This window comes from Epinephelus lanceolatus, chromosome 23 (genome assembly GCF_041903045.1).
Source record: "Epinephelus lanceolatus isolate andai-2023 chromosome 23, ASM4190304v1, whole genome shotgun sequence".
Classification (NCBI taxonomy): domain Eukaryota; kingdom Metazoa; phylum Chordata; class Actinopteri; order Perciformes; family Serranidae; genus Epinephelus; species Epinephelus lanceolatus.
In genome coordinates this window covers 35907517-35932976 of record NC_135756.1, presented here as the reverse complement: position 1 = coordinate 35932976, position 25460 = coordinate 35907517, and the positions used below count along the sequence as shown (strand labels likewise).

The 25460-nt window shown below is 40.6% G+C and overlaps 1 protein-coding gene across 17 annotated transcripts in view; it reads left to right on the top strand.

Moving 5' to 3' along the window:
* LOC117245778 (pleckstrin homology domain-containing family A member 5-like) overlaps positions 1-25460 on the top strand; it is a 623723-nt gene that overhangs the window by 419652 nt on the left and 178611 nt on the right. For all 17 annotated transcript variants that reach the window (XR_013490410.1, XR_013490411.1, XR_013490412.1 and 14 more), the window contains 3 exons: positions 12720-12820; positions 17558-17673; positions 23822-24943. Coding sequence is in view for 14 of the 17 variants with exons in the window: in XM_078165309.1 (XP_078021435.1) it covers positions 12720-12820; positions 17558-17673; positions 23822-24943 (1339 nt within the window). In the remaining 3 variants the exon portion in view is untranslated. The remainder of the gene's footprint in view (positions 1-12719; positions 12821-17557; positions 17674-23821; positions 24944-25460) is intronic.

Below are 25460 nucleotides of genomic sequence, written 5' to 3'. Positions count from 1 at the left end.
TCAGAGCAAAGGGTGGCTATTTTGAAGAAACTAGAATATAAAACATGTTTTCAGTTATTTCACCTTTTTTTGTTAAGTACATAACTCCACATGTGTTCATTCATAGTTTTGATGCCTTCAGTGAGAATCTACAATGTAAATAGTCATGAAAATAAAGAAAACGCATTGAATGAGAAGGTGTGTCCAAACTTTTGGCCTGTACTGTATGTATATGTGTGTGTATATGTGTATATATATATATATATATATATATATATATATATATTAACCTCAGCGAAAATGTTGTTTTACTTCGATCTTTTCTTTTTTAATTATTATTTTGAAGTTCGGACTGTACAATGCTCTGCACACGCTCTGCGTGCCACAGGCAGCACGGTTTCACCTCAGTGATATGTTGCTGTCTGTCTAAACAGTTTCATGGAAGCGATATTTCACAAGATCTGATGCAAGAGGAATTTGTGATAAAATGTCTATTACTATTTATTAACACTAGAACCGCCAAGGGGTCATTTTTACCCCCTGCCATTTTCAAATGCTTGTAACTATGTCAAAATAAAACTCTAACATCTCTCTGCGAAATGCAACTAGTTTTGACAGACAGACAGACAGATAGACAGACAGAAAGAAAGACAGACAGACAGAAAAGAGGAAAGTAGACGGATTTGGATCGTGTAGCCTAATTATGAACCAGAGAAAATGGATGAATGTCAAACAAGCTCTGGCGATGCTTCAGGACGTAAGTGACGGAGAATCAGATGGGGGAGAGGTGATTGAGGGAGAGACAGATGGGGGATACACAATGGTGAAATGAGAGAAGAAGAATTGGATTAGAGAGAGTAACTCAAGTAACTCAATTACTCAATTACTTTAAAAGTACTTCCAACGTTACTCCCTGAGAAAAGTAACTCAAGCACTTTTAAAGTACTTTTGAATATTCTACATTTCCTATTGGGCAATGGACCACAGGACGCTAAGCCTACATTTTTTTGTCTCCAAAATTAAAGTTATGGATCACTTGCCCTTCACTGAGATCCAATTCTCCCATCACAGCCGTCACTTTGACCAGTAGAAACACAGAACGATCTGCTGCCGTAGACAACTGTATGACAACAACACCCCAGCATTTTTAATATTTCCTCTAGGGATGTTACCACACACAGTAAAAGGGGGAAATGATGGTGTGAAACAGCAGAGGGACTTTGTCAACCCACTGAGTTAACGTTACCGTCATTAGCATCAAGCTAGCAAACAATGGTACATCCTCACGGTCGGACATAAAGTAATAACAGTAACAAATAGTGGTGGGGCTTTCACTCACCACAACTGCAGAGGCTCCCAGCTTCATTTGAAACAAACTACATTATAGACTGTCCATTATTTATTAATCCCTCTGTGTGTTTATATATTTATTTTTTATCCGCTCCATTGTCTTTATAAAGTTAACATATCGCACCGTCATTTCAAACTCAACACTTGTTTCAAATTAAAAACCCCTTATAACCTTGGCTGAGAGAATCCCTCCATTTTCTAAATAGGCTTTTATTCTGAAACATTTGTCAGAACTTCCTGTGGAAGATACAGTAGCTTGATAGTTTACGTATGGCGCTTCAAATGTAGCTCCTGCCATCTGCTGACGCTTTTAGGTGACTACAACAACATGTCGGCTGGCACATGAACAGACAGAGTTCTGGCAGTGACTCAAATAATAGTGAAAGTAATAAAAATAGGACAAGAATAACCCGATGACATCACACACGCCGTGAAAGACGACCGGGGATAATTGGTGAGTACCAGCGTGTAGCGTGTACCAGGCATAATGCAAGTCCTGAGTCTGAAATATGTCTGTCAGCGACCGAGCACATAGTGAGCCACAAGCTCCGTGGCTTCTTTCAGACTAATAGGTTTAACGTTATCTCCGTTATTAGAACCAAAGACAGCCGTTGCTGTTTCAGAGCTGAAGGACCAGCGTTCTAACGGCCTATTTCCACTAGATGCGTGTTGGTTGCGTCTGCGTTCCGGAGCCCTGCGCAACAGATACGCAGGACTTCTATTTTTGCCGGATGCCGGAGCACAACGCAGCAGTTCAGCACAGAGCAGATCGTGTGGGGCAGGAAGTCATGCACAGAAACAAAATAAAACATCCGGTTAATTTTCAAAATAAAATACATAGTGTTCACAGCGGATCATATTTCCCTGCACTACACCTTGAAAACTACATAATGGGCAGAGGCAGGCCTGAAGTCAACAGTTCAGAGGTTTTCAGACGTCATTTCACCCCGTTTACACCATGGAGGAGGAGATATTAATCATGGCAGTGCACCGAGATGTCTTCTGGCGGGGCTGCACTTCCGCAACGGACACGCATCCAGTGGAAATCCGGCGTAAAATTAACGGAAGTAACTGATGTCATGTTTGAAAATGTACTTAAGTATTTGATTACTCAAACAGCAAACTAATGCTTTAGATTACTCATTACTGCAAAAAGTAATCAAAGTACTCTAACGTGTTAGACACTAACACTTCCTGTTGCTATGGCTACAATAGTGTTTTGTAGCTCGGTCCGAGCCACTTTGTTTGTTTCCCATCAACAGAGCCAGGGTTGTGTTTGAACATCAGATTTGTTTCTGTGCACACAGAAAAGACAGCCATCAGACTGTGAGGAGAATACAGTGGTTGAATTTGGCAAAAAGTGTATTGGATTAGAATCACAGACTCCACCTTTAATGTGCACTGTCCCTGTAGTTGTCAACTGTATAAATAAATAAACTCCAATAACCTAAACCTCCCTAAACATGGATAAGTGTGTATTTAAAATTTAAAATTACTGCAAAAACGAAGGCTTTAACTGGACATCTACAGTCTGTTAATGTTTTTAACAGCTGTCGTCACTACGAGCAACCATGACACATTTGGCTGAGTCAGGTAAAGGCGGATTTATACTTATGCGTCAGCTGTATGCAGAGCCTACACCCGTAGCTTATGCACATGGCCTACACCGTTGTCAGCATTTATACTTGTGCCGTGGTGTCTGTGTCACACTGCAGTTACATCTCCAAAACACTGGTAGGCGGTGGGGTTTCTGTCAAGTACACAACTCAGCTTCATTATAACTTGCAGGATTCACAGACAAAGCACTTGTCTTTTGCTGGACACATTTTCCCCACAAATACAACATGCTAATATTATTAGCACAAGCCTATGGCATTTTACATTGTATAAATTAGCCTAGCGACTAGCAAAGATTTCCTCTATTCATATGAAGCCAGGATAAATCACACACAAGACTTAAAATGCTATTTTGTGGAGGCTTTATAGTCTTCACAATTTATTGTTTCTTATCTGTAAAATCAAAGGAAATAAAACCTTCGTTTCCACTGAGAAACTGGGAAATGGTTTTAAGTTTGCAAAAATAGACAGGAGGTGTCGCTGTGACATGTTGTTACATTTCTGAGGAGGTGCATGTCAGGCTATGCAGTACATACAGCATTGATTTGCCGTAAGTATAAATCCCGCTTAACACGTTCACTTGTTAAACTGAAACGCGGTTGCTCTGAAACAGACTTGATCTGTCAGAATTCTGTGGTTCTTTAGTCTGCTGGTGGAATATCGATTCTGACAACTGAACACACAACAACCAGACATTTTGATCCTAACAGTTTTAATTCAATGTTCGTAGCTTACTAACTCTTCCGGATGGCTGGCATAAAATGCCACTTCCGTTACCAACATGCATGCACATATTTTTGATGACATCAGCTGCAAAGGGGTATACTATATTTCATTTTTTTAAGGGTTGAATTAAGCGGAAAAAAAGGGTATATATAGAGATTTCACCCAAAACAGTGAGGTTGAACAGGTTTTGTTTGTGGTGCTTTCATCGTTGTTGGAACATTTTGCTGACCTCATATACCTTTAAGGAGGTAGTGTAAAAAGGAGATAAAATATCTGACACACTATAAAGCTGTTTGGAAAAATGCTGTTTTTTCACATAATCAAAAGCAGAGTAACAGGTAGAATTAAGGGTTAGCTGTCCTTGCCAGTTAAAAGTAGTCGTCCTTGCTTTCACCCACTCTTGTGACGCCCATGCCGCAGTACCACTAATTTAGAACTTTAAGTTCACAAAAGCTCATCTGTTCCTCCTTTCTGTCCCTCTAAACCCTTGAGAGAGGTTTTCCATCTCCATAAATTGACAAATTTGCTGCTCCCAGAGCGCAATCAGCAGCCACTTTCATGACAAACCCACGGGAAAATTGGATGTTTATTGGCTTAGCCAGCCAGAGACTAGAGAGAGGAGGCGTCCTCAGGAAGGACAATGACATGCTCAGCTTTCCGATAATAGCCTCTTCTTCTTGTTTTTCTCCTGCTTTCTCTATCACTTATTTCTAAGTACCTTCTGTCACTAAGACTGGGAGGTGTTTTCAGAATATTGTGTACTTCTTTTTTTTTTTTAATTTAATGAGCAGGGATGATAAGCATCCCTCCTACTGCAAATCCTATCTAGATAAATTCACACTGTGTGTTTTAATGCACTCCAATAATATTATTATTACCAGAGTGAGGCAACACACTGATGATTACAGCTGTCATGTAAAAACACATAAAGCCGATTATCTAGCCAGCTTATGATCCCAGCTGGGTATCTGATGACTGGCAGTGCTTACATGTTGATGGCTCGGACCTTGTTCTGACCATTCAGCTGACTCCTCAGGACTTGCCTTACTCTATGGGGGTATTTGGTTGTGGTAGACTTCCTTGTGGCCTCCTCATGATTTCCATTAGCCTGTAGGATCCTATGGTACTTGTAGGTGTCCTGGATATCTCCTGTATTGCCCTGTGGTAGTTCAACTCTCTCAGTTCTGATCATCTTGCCTCTGCCTCATCTTACCATCTGGCCACACTTGTCTAATCCAAATGACATCCCTATGTCCTTGCTGTAGATCCTGGTGGGGAGGATCAGTGAGTAGATTTCTCGCTCATTCTTGGCATACAGCTTGATGTCATCCATGTAGAGCAGTTGGCTGATTGTTACTCCACTTCGGAATTGGTATCCGTAGCCAGTTGACTTGAGCGATCCATTCCCATGGAGTTCTGTATGAAGGCTGTTAGTGTCCTGTTGATCTTGTATAGTTCCAGACATTCTAGTATCCATGTGTATGGCATTGAGTCGTAGGCTTTCTCCTAGTCAATCCAGGCGGTGCATAGGTTGGTCTTCCTGCTCTTGCAGTCTCGGGCGATTGCTCTGTCGACCAGTAGCTGGTGCTTGGCTCCTCTGGTGTTACTGCCAATTCCCTTCTGTGTATTGGCCCATATGCCTAGTTATCTTAGCCGCTATGATGCCTGACAGGCACTTCCATGTTGTGGAGAGACAGGTTATCGGTCTATAATTGGATGGGATGGTTCCCTTCTGAGGGTCTTTCATGATCAGGACTGTCCTGCCCTGTGTCAGCCATTCTGGGTGGTCCCATCCCTTAGCAGCTGGTTCATTTGTGCTGCTAGGCATTCATGGAGTGCAGTTAGCTTCTTCAGCCAGTATGTGTGGATCATTATCAGGGCCCGGTGCTGACCAGCTCTTCATCTTTCACACTCTTTCTTGGATGTCTGCCATTGAAATGGTCACTGGTTCTTGTTCAGGGAGATTGCTGTGGCCAGCTCTTAGGTCCACTAGCCATAAAGCTCGTAAGTTGCGTGTTTCCGTTTCCGGTACATGGGACCTTAAAAATCGATTTCTCATAATGTATTTCAATGGCTAGATGAAAATTATTTTCTTGTCCCATTTGAATTGTGCCATGAATTTCACATATGTTGTTTGTGAATTTTTAATATATTTTTTCATGCAAAGAAGGCTACAGTTTAGTGGGAATAAGTTAGTTACTGTTAGGTTTTGTGTGAGAGCGCTTTGTGGACTACAGCTCTTTGTTGCTCTGGACGCGTATGATATACGTCACCACTCGCACTCGGAACACGGCTGTGTCTCTGGTACACTTCACCGCCTTCTTCCAAGGAGTGGACAGAAGCCTTAAGTGTGGCGAAAACCACTACAAGTCTGGACATGTGGAAAATTCGGGCACAAATCACACCGGCATCTTGATCTGATGGCTCTGTACATCATGGCAGAAGATGCAGCAGCAGCACTCTGAGTTGAGAAGTGGAGGGAAAGTGTGATGACGTGACGTCACATAGGCGACATGTAGTCTTTCTCATTACGTTGTTTCCACAGCCTTTAACTGAAGAATCATACAGTAAACTGTCAAACTCTTAACATGAAAAAATATTATTTAGACCCACACAAAACATTTGTGTAATCCAAGGCATTTAATGACTGGGACCAGAAAATAATAATTTTCTCTCCATTGACTCCCATTCATATTTTCCGAGCCCAGAGGTCCGATGGGGGTCTACCGGAAGGGACGTGACTTACGAGCTCTATTTGGCATCAGTGTTGTGTGATGCTTCTCTTTCCCATATGCCCTTCCAGTATGTTTCCGTCTCAGCTCTTGGTGGGTCTGACCTGCTGTTATTTCCATATATATATTTATAGATATTTATTTATATATATATATGTATATATATATATATATATATATATATATATATATATATACGTGGCTGAAGACATACACCAATATATCTTAATCAACTGCTATCTTTTTTGTATTTGAATAAATGAATATATAAAATATACATAATATGAATATACATAACTATTCCAGTACATATGTGTACACCCACACACATATTAATTTTACATAGTGATACATTGTTAACAGAACAATTATATAGATACATACATACACACATACACATATACAGTACAGGCCAAAAGTTTGGACAAACCTTCTCATTCAATGCGTTTTCTTTATTTTCATGACTATTTACATTGTAGATTCTCACTGAAGGCATCAAAACTATGAATGAACACATGTGGAGTTATGTACTTAACAAAAAAAGGTGAAATAACTGAAAACATGTTTTATATTCTAGTTTCTTCAAAATAGCCACCCTTTGCTCTGATTACTGCTTTGCACACTCTTGGCATTCTCTCCATGAGCTTCAAGAGGTAGTCACCTGAAATGGTTTTCCAACAGTCTTGAAGGAGTTCCCAGAGGTGTTTAGCACTTGTTGGCCCCTTTGCCTTCACTCTGCGGTCCAGCTCACCCCAAACCATCTCGATTGGGTTCAGGTCCGGTGACTGTGGAGGCCAGGTCATCTGCCGCAGCACTCCATCACTCTCCTTCTTGGTCAAATAGCCCTTACACAGCCTGGAGGTGTGTTTGGGGTCATTGTCCTGTTGAAAAATAAATGATCGTCCAACTAAACGCAAACCGGATGGGATGGCATGTCGCTGCAGGATGCTGTGGTAGCCATGCTGGTTCAGTGTGCCTTCAATTTTGAATAAATCCCCAACAGTGTCACCAGCAAAACACCCCCACACCATCACACCTCCTCCTCCATGCTTCACAGTGGGAACCAGGCATGTGGAATCCATCCGTTCACCTTTTCTGCGTCTCACAAAGACACGGCGGTTGGAACCAAAGATCTCAAATTTGGACTCATCAGACCAAAGCACAGATTTCCACTGGTCTAATGTCCATTCCTTGTGTTTCTTGGCCCAAACAAATCTCTTCTGCTTGTTGCCTCTCCTTAGCAGTGGTTTCCTAGCAGCTATTTGACCATGAAGGCCTGATTGGCGCAGTCTCCTCTTAACAGTTGTTCTAGAGATGGGTCTGCTGCTAGAACTCTGTGTGGCATTCATCTGGTCTCTGATCTGAGCTGCTGTTAACTTGCCATTTCTGAGGCTGGTGACTCGGATGAACTTATCCTCAGAAGCAGAGGTGACTCTTGGTCTTCCTTTCCTGGGTCGGTCCTCATGTGTGCCAGTTTCGTTGTAGCACTTGATGGTTTTTGCGACTCCACTTGGGGACACATTTAAAGTTTTTGCAATTTTCCGGACTGACTGACCTTCATTTCTTAAAGTAATGATGGCCACTCGTTTTTCTTTAGTTAGCTGATTGGTTCTTGCCATAATATGAATTTTAACAGTTGTCCAATAGGGCTGTCGGCTGTGTATTAACCTGACTTCTGCACAACACAACTGATGGTCCCAACCCCATTGATAAAGCAAGAAATTCCACTAATTAACCCTGATAAGGCACACCTGTGAAGTGGAAACCATTTCAGGTGACTACCTCTTGAAGCTCATGGAGAGAATGCCAAGAGTGTGCAAAGCAGTAATCAGAGGGTGGCCATTTTGAAGAAACTAGAATGTAAAATATGTTTTCAGTTATTTCACCTTTTTTGTTAAGTACATAACTCCACATGTGTTCATTCATAGTTTTGATGTCTTCAGTGAGAATCTACAATGTAAATAGTCATGAAAATAAAGAAAACGCATTGAATGAGAAGGTGTGTCCAAACTTTTGGCCTGTACTGTATACATACATATATATATGTGTGTGTGATGCTTCTATACATATATATATATATATATATATATATATATATATATATATATATATATATATATATACATATACACACATACATACATACATACATATATATATATATATATATATATGTATGTATATGTATGTGTATATATATATATATATACAGTGCCCTCCAAAAGTATTGGAACAGTGAGGCCAATTCCTTTATGTTTGTTGTAGACTGAAAATATTTGGGTTTGACATTAAAAGATGAATATGGGACAAGAGATCAACATTTCAGCTTTTATTTCCAGGTATTTACATCTGGATCTGATACACAACTTAGAAGATAGCACCTTTTGTTTGAACCCACCCATTTTTCATGAGAGCAAAAGTATTGGAACATGTGACTGACAGGTGTGTTTTGTTGCTCAGGTGTTTCCCAATTACATTGATTATTCAAACAATAAATAGCACTGAATGTCTGAGCTCAGTTTCAGATTGGGTAGGATAGGTTTTGCCTGTGCAGACTGCATTTAGAGGTGGAACCAACATGAAAACCAGAGAGCTGTCTATGGGTGAAAAAGAAGCAATTGTGAATCTGAGAGAAGATGGACAATCAATCAGAGCCATTGCACAAACATTGGCCATAGCCAGTACAACCATTTGGAATGTCCTGAAGAAGAAAAAAACCACTGGTGTACTAAGCAACAGACATCGAACAGTTAGACCAAGGAAAACATCAGCAGTTGATGACAAAAACATTGTGAGAGCTGTAAAGAAAGACCCTAAAACAACTGTTAGTGACATCAGCAACAACCTCCAGATGGCAGGAGTGAAGGTATCACAATCTACTGTTCGCAGAAGACTTCATGAACAAAAGTACAGAGGCTACACCAGAAGATGCAAACCACTCATTAGCAAGAAGAATAGGAAGGCCAGGCTGGAATTTGCCAAAAGGTACAGAGATGAGCCTCAAAAATTCTGGGAAAAAGTTTTATGGACTGATGAGACAAAGATTAACTTTTTCCAAAGTGATGGAAAGGCGAAAGTTTGGAGAAAGAAAGGATCTGCTCATGATCCCAAACATACAAGCTCATCTGTGAAACACGGTGGAGGGAATGTCATGGCTTGGGCTTGCATGGCTTCTTCTGGGACGGGCTCTTTCATCTTCATTGATGATGTAACACATGATGGCAGCAGCAAAATCAACTCAGAAGTCTACAGAAACATTTTGTCTGCTAATTTAAAGAAAGATGCAACCAAACTGATTGGGAGATCCTTCATCATGCAGCAAGATAACGACCCAAAACACACTGCCAAAACAACAAAGGAGTTCATCAGGGGCAAGAAGTGGAAGGTTTTAGACTGGCCAAGTCAGTCTCCAGACTTAAACCCAATAGAGCATGCATTTAACCTGCTGAAGAGGAGACTGAAAGGAGTAACCCCCCAAAACAAACAACAACTGAAAGAGGCTGCGGTGAAAGCCTGGAAAAGCATCACAAAAGAAGAATGCAAAAGTTTGGTGATGTCAATGGGTCACAGGCTTGATGCAGTTATTGAAAGCAAAGGATTTGCAACTAAATATTAAGTCTCATTCACTTTAATCTATTTTAAGTTTATATGTTCCAATACTTTTGCTCACCTAAAAATTTTGTGTTCCAATACAAATAATGCTATCTTCTAAGTTTTGTATCAGATCCAGATGTAAATACCTGGAAATGAAAGCTGAAATGTTGATCTCTTGTCCCATATTCATCTTTTAATGTCAAACCCAAATATTTTCAGTCTACAACAAAAATAAAGGAATTGGCCTCACTGTTCCAATACTTTTGGAGGGCACTGTATATATATATATGTATGTGTGTATATATATATATATATATATGTGTGTGTGTGTATATATATATATATATATATGTATGTGTGTATATATAATATATATATATATATATATATATATATATATATATATATATATATATATTTTTTTTTTTTTTTTTTTTTTTTTTTTTTTTTTAAATTTGACTAAACCATATGGACACAAAAAAAGTAGTGTCACGTCATTGACCTGATTTGATTAACACAGCTGCAGTCTAATAAGTTCACATCCCTCTCAGCTAGCCACAAACAGCCACAGCATCAGATAGGGAGTATATATTCAGCATCTGTCATCTTAGAAAAGCCAAAAGAAAAGAAACAGAGTGAGACTGTGAGAGAGAAAGAGAGAGCGCACGCGCACGAGAGAAACGCTGTCAACACATTGTAAGTTATTCAATTTTATTTTAACCCGGGAGGTTAGAGAGCCCAGCTCCCTCTCCAGCATCCTGAACCCCCGCGCCTGAAGGTGCAGGAAGGGCTAGTCCCGTGGCTGCACCGGGCTGTCTGGTCTGGCGCACGGGCTGCAGAGCTTCCCCCGGCTGCCCCCGGCTGTGCGGCGGGCTGTGCGGCCGCTGTGCATCCTCCTCCTCCTCCTGACAAGATGATCTTCAGTTTTACGTTCTAAAAGCTTTTTTTTAAAATATACATTTGTACTTGTAGGGCTATAAGTTTACGTCTTTAGTTCACAGAAGCTGGTTATTGTTGTGTTTATGTCAAAATAATGTTCATCAAACGTTTTCACATCTTTGATTTTGTGATTTACATGCCAAAATGATCACAATTCATTTGGGAAAGACAAGTTCATTTTACAGGCTATGCATCATCAGCCCGTGGAGGTCTGCTCGCAGTTCCATATATTCGGACACTGCAGCTTGGACCTCCCAGATTATGATGATCATTAACTGCGATTAGATCGTTCTGATTAATGACTGACCATTAAGATGTGTTTCTGATAAATATTTAAATGTGCACAATAATAACCTTTCACATTGTAATCATATTTTTATTTGTTATGTTTTGCATATGCGTGGCTGCTCCGTGTGTGTCGGAGCAGAGTGCATGCGCATTGTGCACCCGCCTAGAGACGCATATTACTAACTTGTTTAACAGCACAATACTGCGCCGTTGACTTTAGACCAGGTTTTTGTTGGTCACTGGCGCATTTGCTTTTTAAGTCATCTAACTAGCAATGCGCCATGACTGCGCCTGACCACTCCTCATTTTTAGACCAACACACCCAGAGAAGCACAAGTTCATTTGCTAGTTAGACGAAGAGGGCGCAGGGCGTGAAAATGACAACTGCACCTGCATCTAAATAGCAATGACACTTGCGCCATGGATTATGCGCCGTCCGATGGGCCCTATATCTTTAAATATTACAGGTACAGCTGAAAATGACAACAGAAATTTGCAAGTTTGCCAATTTTACATATTTTTTGCAATTATAATCAACTGCCAGGTGTTAACCCAGAAGTGACTGTTATTAGTGCAACCTCATGGTCATTCGGTCCATAAAATATGTCTTTTGAAGCTCCATAGATTCCCAAAAGTAAGAAATAAGTAATTAGTCTGGTTGAAATAAGCCATACTAATTACTATTTCATCAAACTTTAATCTTAATCTATGTTTCAGGATGTTTTCTTGACAGATTTGCAGCCTCCTCAAACCTCAGTGAAGCTGGTAAAGAACTTTAGAAAACACCCACTCACACTGCAGTGTATACCTACAGCATCTCTCTACATACCAGTTTACTCTCACTTTACTCACATACCCTCTCTTTCTCACTTGTTTTCTGTGTGCATGTGTGTATTCTGTATTTCAATAATTCAGCAGCAGGGATGGGGCCGGAGAAGCTGCAGGGCTCACCATGCAGCCTTGGCTAAAGCAAACAGCAGCCCTGGCTCGAGGCCCTGTAGGGTTTTGCTGCAGCTGGTGCAGCAGCCGTGTTTCTGCGAGCATATTAGTTTGTAGACTGTGAGCTTCCATCAAAGCAGCTTCAAGCTAAACAGAGCACAGAGAAGCAAAAGAATGATTCAGTCATTACCGCCCCAACATGAATCAGCTCAGGCTGTTGTTGCAAGGATTTTTTTGCGTGGCATCAATAAATATTTACTTGGTTAGAGGAGTCAAATGTTATGTAGTCATGGCGGTGTTTCGCATCTTTTGTTTTTTGCAGCTGTATTGCATTTAAAATGTGAAAGATGAATCAGGAGAGAACAGAGAGCAGTGTTTCTTTGTGCTGCAGTGTGTGTGTGTGTGTGTGTGTGTGCGTGCGTGCGTGTGCGTTTGTGCATGCGCGTGTGTGAGCGCATGCTTGTACATGATACATGGTAAGGACCAACAAATATATTTTAGAAACAGAGTGAGGACACTTGACATGTGACTATTCTTCTTTTTTCTCTGGTGCAGATGAGAAAGAGGATAGCATCCTGGGAAGTATCCTGTTGCCAAGTTTTCACATCTCCATGTTGTCTGTGGATGACCACATCAGCAGGAAATATGCCTTCAAGGTAAATCACGAGTCTCTAAAGGTCATTTCAGATTTTTTTTTTTCTTTTTTTTTAAACAGTCTTATTTCTATGTTTTTGTTTCTAAAATCAGGATAAGAGTGGTTTATTTAAAGGCTCAAAGGTACACTCTTGAAATGAGAAGACATGTATTAATCACATGTCTGTGTATTGAACATAGAGCTTGAGTCAGGGCGTGGTTACCCATACCTTAGCTTAGGTGCTGGTAAGAAAAATTTTGTGACTGAACTTTACGTGAGTATCATGTTGTTTAGTCACGCATGTCAAAGTGAGCTAGAGGGGATCCAGGGGCCTCTCCCCTGGATTTTGTTTTTAATGGTGAAATGTGTTGTATACTGGCCATGTATTTTATCCCTGGCAAAGGCACCAATTTATGCATGAAAAGTATAAAATACAAAAAATATGCTACTAGTGATTATGACAGAGTTTGCCCCAAGAGTTATTCCAGCAGCTTTATTTGGCTGGAAGATATCTGAAATGACCACAAGACATGAGAAGAGCTATATATAGACACATATTTATACACAGTTGTAGATGTTGAAATATGTTTAATTAAATGCTTTCCATACCATGTATGCTGTCACTCCTGCATGTGGGGACAGATGTAAAATGTTAATAATAATCAGTGTTGGGTAAGGGTTACTTTAAAAGTAATCAGAGTGCGTTACTGCGTTACTTTTTAAAAAAGTAACCAGTTACTGTACTGCGTTACTCCCTGAGTAAAGTAACTCAATTACTTTAAAATTACTTCCAACGTTACTCCCTGAGAAAAGTAACTCAAGCACTTTTAAAGTACTTTTGAATATTCTACATTTCCTATTGGGCAATGGACCACAGGGCGCTATGCCTACATTTTTTTTGCCTCCAAAATTAAAGTTATGGACCACTTGCCCTTCACTGAGATCCAATTCTCCCATCACAGCCGTCACTTTGACCAGTAGAAACACAGAACGATCTGCTGCCGTAGACAGCTGTATGACAACAACACCCCAGCGTTTTTAATATTTCCTCTAGGGATGTTACCACACACAGTAAAAGGGGGAAATGATGGTGTGAAACAGCAGAGGCATTTTGTCAGCCTGCTGAGTTAACGTTACTGTCATTAGCATCAAGCTAGCAAACAATGGTACATCTTCACGGTCGGACATAAAGTAATAACATTAACAAATAGCGGCGGGGCTTTTACTCACCACAACTGCAGAGGCTTCCAGCTTCATTTGAAACAAACTACATTATAGACTGTCCATTATTTATTAATCCCTCTGTGTGTTTATATATTTACTTTTTATCCGCTCTGTTGTCTTTATAAAGTTAACATATCGCACCGTCATTTCAAACTCAACACTTGTTTCAAATTAAAAACCCCTTATAACCTAGGCTGAGAGAATAAATAGGCCTTTATTCTGAAACATTTGTCAGAACTTCCTGTGGAAGTGTGTTGCTATGTGTGGTATTTATTCAGTTATGGGAAATCACGATGTCTAGAAAGCATCAGACTGCAGCTGACAGGGACAGCTAACAGCGGCAGCAAAGCTAACATCGGGACGTCATCTGCTAAAAGCCTCCCGTTGTTGGATACGACATGAAACTACTCCAGTTTGCTCAACCATGTTGTAAAGACATCCGCTGGACAGATTCTACAATGTAAATTGCAGAATCTGTCTTGAGAGATTAGGTGACTACAACAACATGTCGGCTGGCACATGAACAGACAGAGTTCTGGCAGTGACTCAAATAATAGTGAAAGTAATAAAAATAGGACAAGAATAACCCGATGACATCACACACGCCGTGAAAGATGACCGGGGATAATTGGTGAGTACCAGCGTGTAGCATGTACCAGGCATAATGCAAGTCCTGAGTCTGAAATATGTCTGTCAGCGAGTCCTCCTCCACCTATTTAGACTCCATCGTAGACAACGGCAGCATTTCTCCGACCACGTAGCGAGCGACAAGCTCCGTGGTTTCTTTCAGACTGATAGGTTTAACGTTATCTCCGTTATTAGAACCAAAGACAGCCGTTGCTATTTTGGAGCTGAAGGACCAAATTTTTGAGGAGACTGCTGACTGTATGTATACCTGAAGGAAGGGAGTTCCATACTGTGGAAGCCACAACTTCAAAGGCAAGATCATCTTTTGTTTTGAGTGTGGAGCTAGGAACGGCCAGTTGGTCCTGGTCCGAAGATCTAGGAGACCTACTGACAATATAGGGATGGAGGAGATCACTAGTGTATTCAGGTCCCTGACTTTGGAGGGCTCTATAAGTATGTTAAAATGAATCCCAGACCTTATGGGAAGCCAGTGAAAAAAAATAAAATGGGAGTGATGTGGGCTGACCTGCTGGACCTGGTTAACAGCCTAGCAGCAGGGTTTTAGATTATTTGAAGACAGTTCCAAGATGGTTTGTTCAGGCAAGTAAAAAGAGAGTAACAGTGGTCCAGTCAGGAGGACACAAAAGCATGGATAATCATCTCTTGTTCAGGTCGAGACACCACAGACCTGAGCTTTGCAATATTTCTTAGTTATATGAAACAAGTCAGTGATTTAACATAATGATCAAAATGCATGGCCTAATAAAAAATAACAATATGATTCCTAAAATTTGACCGCTCTGGAATGCTCTGAATGCTCTGGGCAACCTTTGAAGCTATACTATCTGATGTAATTATCAGAACCTCCATCTTGTCTGTGTTTTATTGTAAGTAGTTGTAGTTGTTGTTGTGTAGCATAACAGTGATATGATATACCTGAGAACTGGCTAATAATGTGATCTAGTTGAAGCATGTATAAAGCAAATAATATAGGACCTAAGACAGAGCCCTGAGATACACCAGAGTTACATCTCGTGTTTCAGGTAAAACACAGAAGTTACCTACATAAAAACTGTATCCAAATCTTTCAAGAGGTTTTTGAGTGATGATGTCAAAACGTGGCGGATGTTGCTGTCATTTTGAGACAGATTATTATTATTTTTCAAATTAACACCTGTTAATATACATGAAAGTACTATATACAAAAATGTAGCACCTTTATAGGGATAGCCCAAAATTATTCAGTGGAGATTTAGTACAAAATTTGGCCAAAAAAAAAAAATAAATAATAAATTGGTGTCTCTTGCAACTAACAGAAAAGCCAGAAACAGCACCGTTAAATTTGGCATAGAGTCAGCAATAGAATTGTTCTGTATACTAAAAGTGTTGCTGGTGTTTTAAATCTTCAGATGTTTTCCTTTCTCCATGCACCTTGAGAGTAAGTGAAGTTGTGTGGGGGAAATGTGTTTGGTCACTTATTTAATTTTTTTTCCATGGCCCTCACTTTTTTTTTCATAATTGAGAGACTCCAGTCTGACCAGAGAGGGGATGTATGGATTTTTTTACAAAGCAGTTTCATTCTCTTAAACATCTGTAACACAATGTCCATGATGGTCGAAAAAACGGTTGTCTCCAGGAACAACAATCAGGTGCATCGTGATGCAAACATCCAAGAGAGGTTAATTATCATTCTCTCTGAGATGTTTGTATCACCACCTCCATTATGTCCTTAGCATATTGATGATTAATAATCCCACATGAAAAACATTTTTCTTATGCTGTGTGTGTTTTAAAATATGTGTACTGCTGATGTGAGAATCTTCAAAACAATGCTATACTGTGTGCCCTTGAGTAAAGTGCTTCATCCAGTGCCATTTTCCTGCTGTTGCGTTCAACCGGTAAAAATATGGACAGTGACTCTCTACCACTGCAACCCTGCAGGAGGGTGTATTATCCTGAAATTCTGTCAACGTGATTCAAGCATGCTGCCACCTAGCGTCTACATTTATGAAGTACAGCCCACATGTATTACCCCTACTACCGCCGCTGCGTCACAGCCTTAAAACAGTAAAAACGGATAAAAGGAGATTTGAGGCAGGCTATTTTTAGGGCACCTTTTCTAGCTCCTTTCCCGAGTGGGGTGAGCAGAGCAGATCCTACATAGGGCTGCTCAATTGCAGGTGCGACTACCAAAGGGCTCTTTCTGCCTCAAGAGCCCAGCAGCAGAATTTAGCACCCACCGCCTGATATGCTGGACCAATTTTAAAAACTGTTGTTTCAATTGTCGCTTACAGAAAAAAACAATGAAGAATAGGGTCTAGGTTGAAAACAGTAAAGTAACTCTTTAATACAGACATGAGATTATTTTCCAAAATGTTTAACTGTTCCTTTAAAGTTGCAATTCAGTCACAGTGAACTTAATTTCCTCCTTAGTTTATGCAGTGAAAACTGAAGAGTAAGGACTTGAATATTGGAGATAGTGTACCGAGTCCCACTACTCCACATGCACAGCATAATCAAACAAACACTGTACACACACAGGAAGGCTTTAGTTAGGCAGCTCAGTGTCAGTCTTGTTTATTCAGTTTTACTTCTTGCCAACATACAGAGGAGCCTTGAAGACTTTCACCCTTCTGTGTTTTCACATTTGAGCTGTAACACACATGGAGAGACAGGCAGGAGGCACGCACACACACACACACACACACACACACACATTCCTGCTGTACACAAAATCCTACTCTTCTGCCAACAGGGATGATGTAAAGATGCAAAGATCTGGTATCTCAAGGTCACCATCACACTGCTGTTTCATCTTCTCCTCTCTCTACCTGTGTCTCCTCCCACTCCTCCTTCTATTTATCTCCCTCTCACTGTCAATATCTCCCCTCCCTTCCTACACTGCTAGGCCACTCACCCAAACATGCGGACGTATTATTTCTGCACTGACACAGCCAAAGAGATGGAGTCCTGGATGAAAGTCATGACAGATGCTGCCCTCGTCCACACTGAACCAGTCAGAAGGTGGGTATTCACCACGATGACATGCCCACACACAGATGGTTGAAAAAAGGAAATTTAAGTCACCAGGGTGAAACATATATTCATATTCACCAGATTAGAGAATTATAATATGCATGCAGTATTTCATCATGTTTCTAGAGTCCCTCTAAATGCCTCTAAAAGCACCTACTTAAGAGTTTCCTCTTATTCATGAAGACAGGAGCCAGCCCCTTAACTAAGGGATGGACAAAGTTGAGCTTGTTGTCATGGATGATATTGTGTTTTAAAAAGAAGCTTAGCATTCACAACTGATCATTTTAATTGAGCAGCAGAACCATAATTTAAAAGGGAAGAATGAGTGAAGCGAATTTAAAAAACAGCCAAATAACCCTGTGAGTGTGAGTGTGTGTTTCCTTCTGTCCGCAGCTAATTTTGCAAACTACTGGACTAATCAGCCTAATATTTTGTTTGCATATGTATGTCAAAAACCTGTTTTGACTGTTTTATACTTTCACTGACTCCTCACTCCTCTTACCTAGCCGGTAGGGGCTGGAAGTTCTCCAGAAATCACAATCCTTACCGTCCATTGCAAGACACATTTTGGCCTTCATCATGGCTTAAAACTTACATCCATAGAAAAGTTTGGTGTCATTTGGAGTCAAGGCATCTGCAAATTACTTTCATACTCAATGTGTTATAATCCACTAAAGCTGGGCATGATACGAGATGATTTAGTCACCATTTTTGTTGTTTTCACATTCATCTTTACTGTGAGGGAACCAGGAGGTAACAAAGTTTTGTTCCGTCCTCTGCACTGCATCATACCACACCGGGAGTGTTTCAGAGGCAGAGTTTTTGCCTGCCTGATTTTGTAGACTTGCAGATTTTGTTGATTTGGTCATTTTTCCATGATATCCATGCTTCTACCATAAGTAAAAAAAAGTATCTTAAGAACGCCTTGAGGGGATTTTTACTACTCTAGTTGGACTCAACAAAAAAATGATTTTGGTGGTCAACAGCCAAGATCAGTGTGACCTTGCGTCTGACTCATTCTTATGAACACAATATCTCAAGACACAAACATCCATTTGGACTGAAGAATAAACTGATAGACTTTGGTGGTCAAAGGTCATTGTGACTTCACACAATAGGTTTTTGGCCATAACTCAAGAATTCTTATGACAAAACTTCACACAAATATCTAATAGTATATGACGAAGTGATGATGTTTTATGTCCATAAGTTTAACTCCTGTGACCAAAAAGTCAGCTTCGCTGTGACATCATGATGTTCCACATAAAATACTTTTCTGGCCATTATTCAATGTCATATCTCAGGAACAGAAGGGGAGACATTTTAGTCTGATACTTGACGCTAATCTTGGGTGTCCACCTTGAAACTGTGCTGATTGTATACGTAGATCCACTGTGTGTAATACATCCATGTTTTTACAGACATGGATGTAAAATTTAAGAAAACCACGGGGCTGTAGTTCTAGTTTGGTTTGTTTTAATTGTGTTTATTGCTATTATTTCTTACTTTGTTGTGCTGTAGCCTACAGACATAGTTAATATAAGTCCAGTTATGAACAAAATGGGTCAAAGATTTGTGGCTGTGTTTTACTCATCAAAATACATCCTCATAATTATATTATACCTGGATTTCACATACAGTGCTTGTTAGCAGAAGAAATTGATCTGCTCTATGCAATGCACCACAGCTTTGTCAAAAATAGATAAGGTGTGTATTTTTATTAGTTTCTGGGACACTTCTATAGCCAGAGGCGATTGCTCTGAGACAACAAGGGAGGCTGAACTTCCCCTAAAATTTCATAGAAGAAATGGTCAAATATGCACTATTAAATTTACATTAAAATAAGAATTTACATTGCATTAAATGTGTGCTAGGATGCGTTTCACATTATGATTATGATGTTCAAACGTCAGCTGTTTATCACCAGTTTTCAAACGCGACCTCCCTATCATACATTATCGTGTCAGCTCAGTGGACGCGGAGCCTCCAAGCATTCCTATGAAAAGCACTGAGCAGGTTTTTTTCATGCAGCAAAGCGAGATAGTCATTGGATAAATGTGACAAAATCGTCACTTCCAGGCTCAGCTTCCCTGGGACCTAAGGTAGGCGGGAGAGGACGCTCGGTATATGCATGATGATTGGAGGAATTGTCTAAAAGGCTGAACCCCTTTGTGACTGACAGCCCTTTTGAAATACACACCAACATCATCACATTTCAAGCTCAGTCCCATGCAGATATTTGCGAGTGGAGTCTTCTGACAGAGTGCCGTCAGGAGTTCCTTATTTCCATAAGCCATATTGCTCATTTTCACCGTTCGTACAGTACACACACAACACACACTGTAAATAAAGACATAAACGTTGCGTTATTGAGTTTGTACCCTCTTTAGTGTTGTAAGTTAGTTTGTTTGTTCGTTGAATCACAAAGCTGTAGTTCCAGGGGGGCAACTAGTCTGCTAGTTAAACCAGCCCAGCACAATGGCAGACAGTGCTGCTAAAGGAGGGCAGAATTCATATATAAATAAATCTGTGTTTCAGTAATATTTGAAAATGTTCAGAGAATTATATATATATAACACTGTTTGTTACCTGGGCCAGTGTTAAGGTGCTGCTCCTTTCAGGGAAACTTATTTTGAGAGAAAATCAGTTCTGGTGGTGTAGACACGGTTCAGGTGTTTAAACACATCTGAAAATCTTTGAGGTGTGTTTTGCTGTGGTTCTGTGGCATGAGTGTGGTTGAAAAACGGCTTCAATTAAATGTTCCATTTATAAGTTACTGTCTCGCAACAATATGACAAATTTTATGATGTAAACTTAAAGTGAGCATCCCCTGTTTGAAAGACCAGCAGCCACCACTTTCTAAAGCGTGCTATGTCACGTCTTCTAAAATTACAAGAATTGTCCGGAGTGACTGCGATCAGCTCAAGCAGCAGCCTGGCAGAGATCTTCACTCTGCTGAGTGCACTTTTCCAGTTTTAAATTCAATTTTCCTCTCAAGTTATAACACACCCCTCTGTCCAAGAACTTTTTTGTATCTTGCCAGGAAGTAAATTATTTCTTGCTTCACACATTGTTTGTGCAGTTTTAAACTAATTAAATTGTTAGTGTGCTCCTGATATCCAACATAGTGTAGTCCTTATGGCTGTTTTTGTAGTATGCATAATGATTGTACGGTGCTTTTCTAAGTGTTGCCCCGTACCTCCACACACTCATTAAGATATGATAATATAAGTGAATTCAGCATTTTTCTTTGTCAGGTGTTTGTCGATACATTTGTTTAACTCTGTTTTGAGCAGTCCATGTTTTTGTTTTCTGTTCACAAAGTGAACTATTATGGCTGTTTGTTTTTTTGTTGTTGTCTTGTTTTTTTATTCTGAGGGAGAGGGTGGCACATCTCAATGTCACTGTTGCCCATGAAATTTCCTTTGTTACGTAAGGGGGCAATTACCTATTGCTCCAGGGAGTCCAGATCAGGCTTGGTGGGCTGTCCACTGTACCTAGTACCCGCCTGGGCATAAGACTGGAACCTAGTCTCCAACCAAAGACAATGATGTTGTTCATGCATGTATACTGCTCCAGGTCTGCCACTCCAAGAAGGCCATCCTTTTATCATTTTCAGCATTTTGTCTTCCCAGCTCCTTAACGTTCCTCCTAAAATCTACTTTTATTTTATGCTGCTTTGAGATAGTTGCAATTACTCCTCTAGTAAACTTGAGCAATTTCTTTCTCTCCTCAACCTCATCATCCACAGTTGCCATGTCATGTGCAGTAGGAAGAATTACAGCAGCCACCACATGCAGTGATACAGCTAAGGCTAAGCTAACAAGCCAGGCTAGCTAGCATGCTCACCAGCTTCTTCTTTTAAGTCAGTATTCCACAACCATTGTTAGTCAGGCAATGGTAAAGCTTAATCCTGTTGTTGAAACACTGAGGTTCGAAATCCAAATTAGTTGTCTTTCGCGAAAATACTGTCAAAATGTTATGGATGAGAGGCATGGAAAAACACAGATACAGCAACACAACTGCAAGGAACTATAGGAAAGTATAATAATTAAACATGCTGCTGTAGACTATAGTAGTGTCAGCCTGTTTGATTCATGCATATTGTATCTGAATTCAGAACTATTTTGATTTATTGTTGGCCCCCTTTTCACTAAATTAGCTCTAATTCTTGGAACAGTTCTGTTTAGGATTCTTGTAACTTTGGTGCTATACAGTGAACCAGCTTGCGTTTCCACTAGTTTTGCGCTGAACCATCGTAATCAAGAATGCGTCATCAATAGAGAGCATTGAAGAAAGCACAACCAAAGTAGTGGCAATTTCATGGATTACATTGATTACCTGCTAGTTCCTAGCCAGCATTTTTATGTGGGGCCCATGTAGTTAGTAAATGGGCTGAAAAATGCTCTATATAGGACTGTCCACAGGTTCCACTTGGGCCTTGTGACATTTGCCCACATGGGTGGGTTTACCCGAGTGGGCCTCAGATATGATGCCCATTTCAGACCCATACGTCCTTTTTACTCAGGCAGCCGTAGCATGACCCATGTGGGGCCCACTTGGGCAAACCCATCCATGTGGGCAGATTGAATGGGGCCAATATGGAACACATGGACAATCCAATATAGGGTCCATTTACTACCCACTTGAGCCCCACATACAAATGTTGGTTGGGTTTTTGTTCTGTCATTACAGATATAAGTTTTACCCAAAAAACAAGATTGGACAAACAATTAATATGACCACTGCATACTCTCTTTTTTTTTTGTTGTTTTTTTTTGATGATTCCTCACTTGACTTCTCTGCTGTTGCCACCTTCATCCTCTCTTTGCAACCTGTAGAATATGACAAGCCCACTAATGTCATGATGGCTCAGACTTAAGGTCAAGGCGAACCTGCAATATTTTTTCAGCTGTGAACCAGCTTTTCAGTTTCTGAACCATTTTATTTTTGGTTGAAATGCTTGGAACTGTTAAGAATAGTTGCAGGAACCTGAATGGAAGTAGCTCCATGTTGGTGGGAAAGGGGTTGTTGAAGGCATTTATATATTTTCAGATAGTGGTCAATTGTACCTATTGCCCATCTATCAGTCCCAATCTTGCGATCGCAATAATTAATGCAGATTCAACGAAAGTCTGCAATATTTGTGGGGGCTTGCAATTTTTCAAAAGTCCTGCGATTTTTCCGCATTTTTCCGCATTTTCCTGCTGACCAGAAGTCGTCACACATGCAGCGTCATTTGAAACGTCATCAGGCGCGTTATCAAATCTCGCTAATGCTATTGCAGTATGGAGAAATTTTTTGTATTGACATAAGAATTTGCACTGTTTAAATGCATACAATATGTGTTGAATTTATTATGTTTACAGAAGATGTAGCTTACATGTTGTTTTACAGTCACATTGTCTGGTTTTAGAGCTACAATATTCACTCAGGATTTTTTGCAACATTATTGGAGTACATGTTTTGAAAAGAATTGAATAAAACTTAAGAGAACTACAAAAAACATTTGCAGTTATTTTTGTAATATTCAGTATGATTATTATAGCAAGTGATTACATGACTTGTTTTTTTGGAGGTAGTAGTTTAAAAAAAAATCTTTTTTTTTTCTCCTTTTGTCATTAGCCATAATTTAGGTCATTTGCCACAATTTCGAAATTTCCGAAAAAAAAATCACATAAAAATGCTACAATTTTTATCGCAATTTTTGTCAAAATTGGCTGCAAATTCAAGGTTTTTTTTGCCGCAAGATCCTGGAGGGAGTGATCTATACAATCATCCAGTGTTTCCAGTGAGTGTAACACTGCAGTAGATAGTCATAAGTTTAAAATCTTGGGTATAATAATATGGGTATAATATAAAGTTATTCCTATAGGAGCGGCCATAATTCTTCACTGTTGTCATCCCAGTGTCCTGTAGGAACTAAATCCCTCCTGCACTGTCACAGGTGTCTCACAGAGATAAGAAACCTCTCAGGCTTCTCAGAAGTGAAAGGCATGAAGGGAAGGGTGACAGAGAAAGAGGGTCTGTCAGACAAACACAAGACTTCTGACACCCAAGTTATCTTTGACATATCTTAGAGAACTTTACTCTTTCCTTTCCTCTTTGGCATATTCTTCTCTTTCTTTCTCCCCAGACTGGACAAGTTGAAAGTGGATCAGCGGACACCTCAAGAGATGAACAACTTACTGAACCACAGAGTCCTAACCCGGCCCGAGATCCAGAACAATGAGCGCAACCGTGAGCCTGCGCGACAACACTCACTATCCCGAGTTGATGACAAACGGCAAAAAGACCTAGAGAAACACAACTGTCAGAGAGAGCATGAGTACTACACCTTACAGAGAGATGGTGAGAAGTACTCCCTGAAGAAAGAGGGTGTGAGCTACATGCTTCAGAAGGATGGAGAGAGGTATCTCCTTCACAAAGATGGAGAGAAGTACATGCTGCAAAAAGACAGGGAGAAACCCTCGCTGCAAAAAGAGGAGGAGGTTTATACAATTCACAGGGATCTGGAGAGGTATGCTGTTCAGAAGGTGGATGAAAAGTGCACTGTGACGCCAACAGAGGAGAAATATGCTCCATCTAAAGATGGAGAGAAGTACCTGCTCACGAAGGATGGAGAAAAATATGCACTGCAGAAAGTAGGAGACAGGCACACACTTCAGAAAGATGGACAGAAATATGCTCCCCAGAAAGAGGTGAAGAGACAGCTGTCACTAAAGGAGACAGAGAGGTATGGCATACTGAGGGAGACAGAGAGTAAATATGGTACCATCCAAGTTGTAGACAAATACGGCACTCTGAAGGAGGTAACGAAATACAGTACGCTACGAGAAGGGGATAAGTACACTGCTCTCAGAGACACAGGGAAGTATGCTACAATCCGCAGCGGGGATAAATATGGCCTTCAGAGAGACCCAAGTGCAGAGAGGTCTCTGACTAAAATAAGCAGCATCAAGCTACAGCCAGCTCAGGCTGCCGCCATTGCAGCTGCAGTGTCTGCATCTCGTCAGGGCCAGGCCAACCTCAGTGTCCAAAGCCCTGCACAGGTCAATGGCTCAGGGTCTACAGCAGGGGAGCAGACTGGGGACTGCAGCTCAGCAGAGGTGGACAGCAGTCTGACCACGGGTCCAGGAAAATCCCCTGCTCCAGTCCAGGAGCCAGAGAAAGGCCTGTCCAGGACCAACTCCATGCAACAGCTGGAACACTGGGTCCGCACACACAGGACAAGAGGACTGGATGATGACACAAGGAGGTGAGACTCAGTGACCATTTGGTCACATGTGCAGGGCTTAAAGTACTGATGATATTTTTGTAGATTTCCTGCTTGACGGACATTTCTAGTATTTTTTTATTTTATTTTTTTGTGGCAACAACTTGGCATAAGTTAGCATTTAACGAATCATCTTCTGATTTTCAGCGAAGCACATGGGTAGTTTCACCAATAGTATAGTGTTATCAAACTCAGCTGGCCAATAAGAGCTGAGTGGGGAGGGTCTAAAAACAGCATGTACACACACACGGACACACGGGCTGCGTCCGAAAGGCCAAGTAGTATGGATTGTAGTAGACCAAATTAGTATGTAGTATGTCCGAAACCGTAGTAGGGAGGAGTAGTATGCTACCACCCCTACTAAACACGCCTACATTGTAGTATGATGGCAGAGCATACTGCAGGGCTACTACTTACCCAAAATGCACCACGGGCTTCTTCTTCATCTTTTACTTCATTGTAGACGTTGCACGGCATGTTACCGCCATCATCAGTCTCC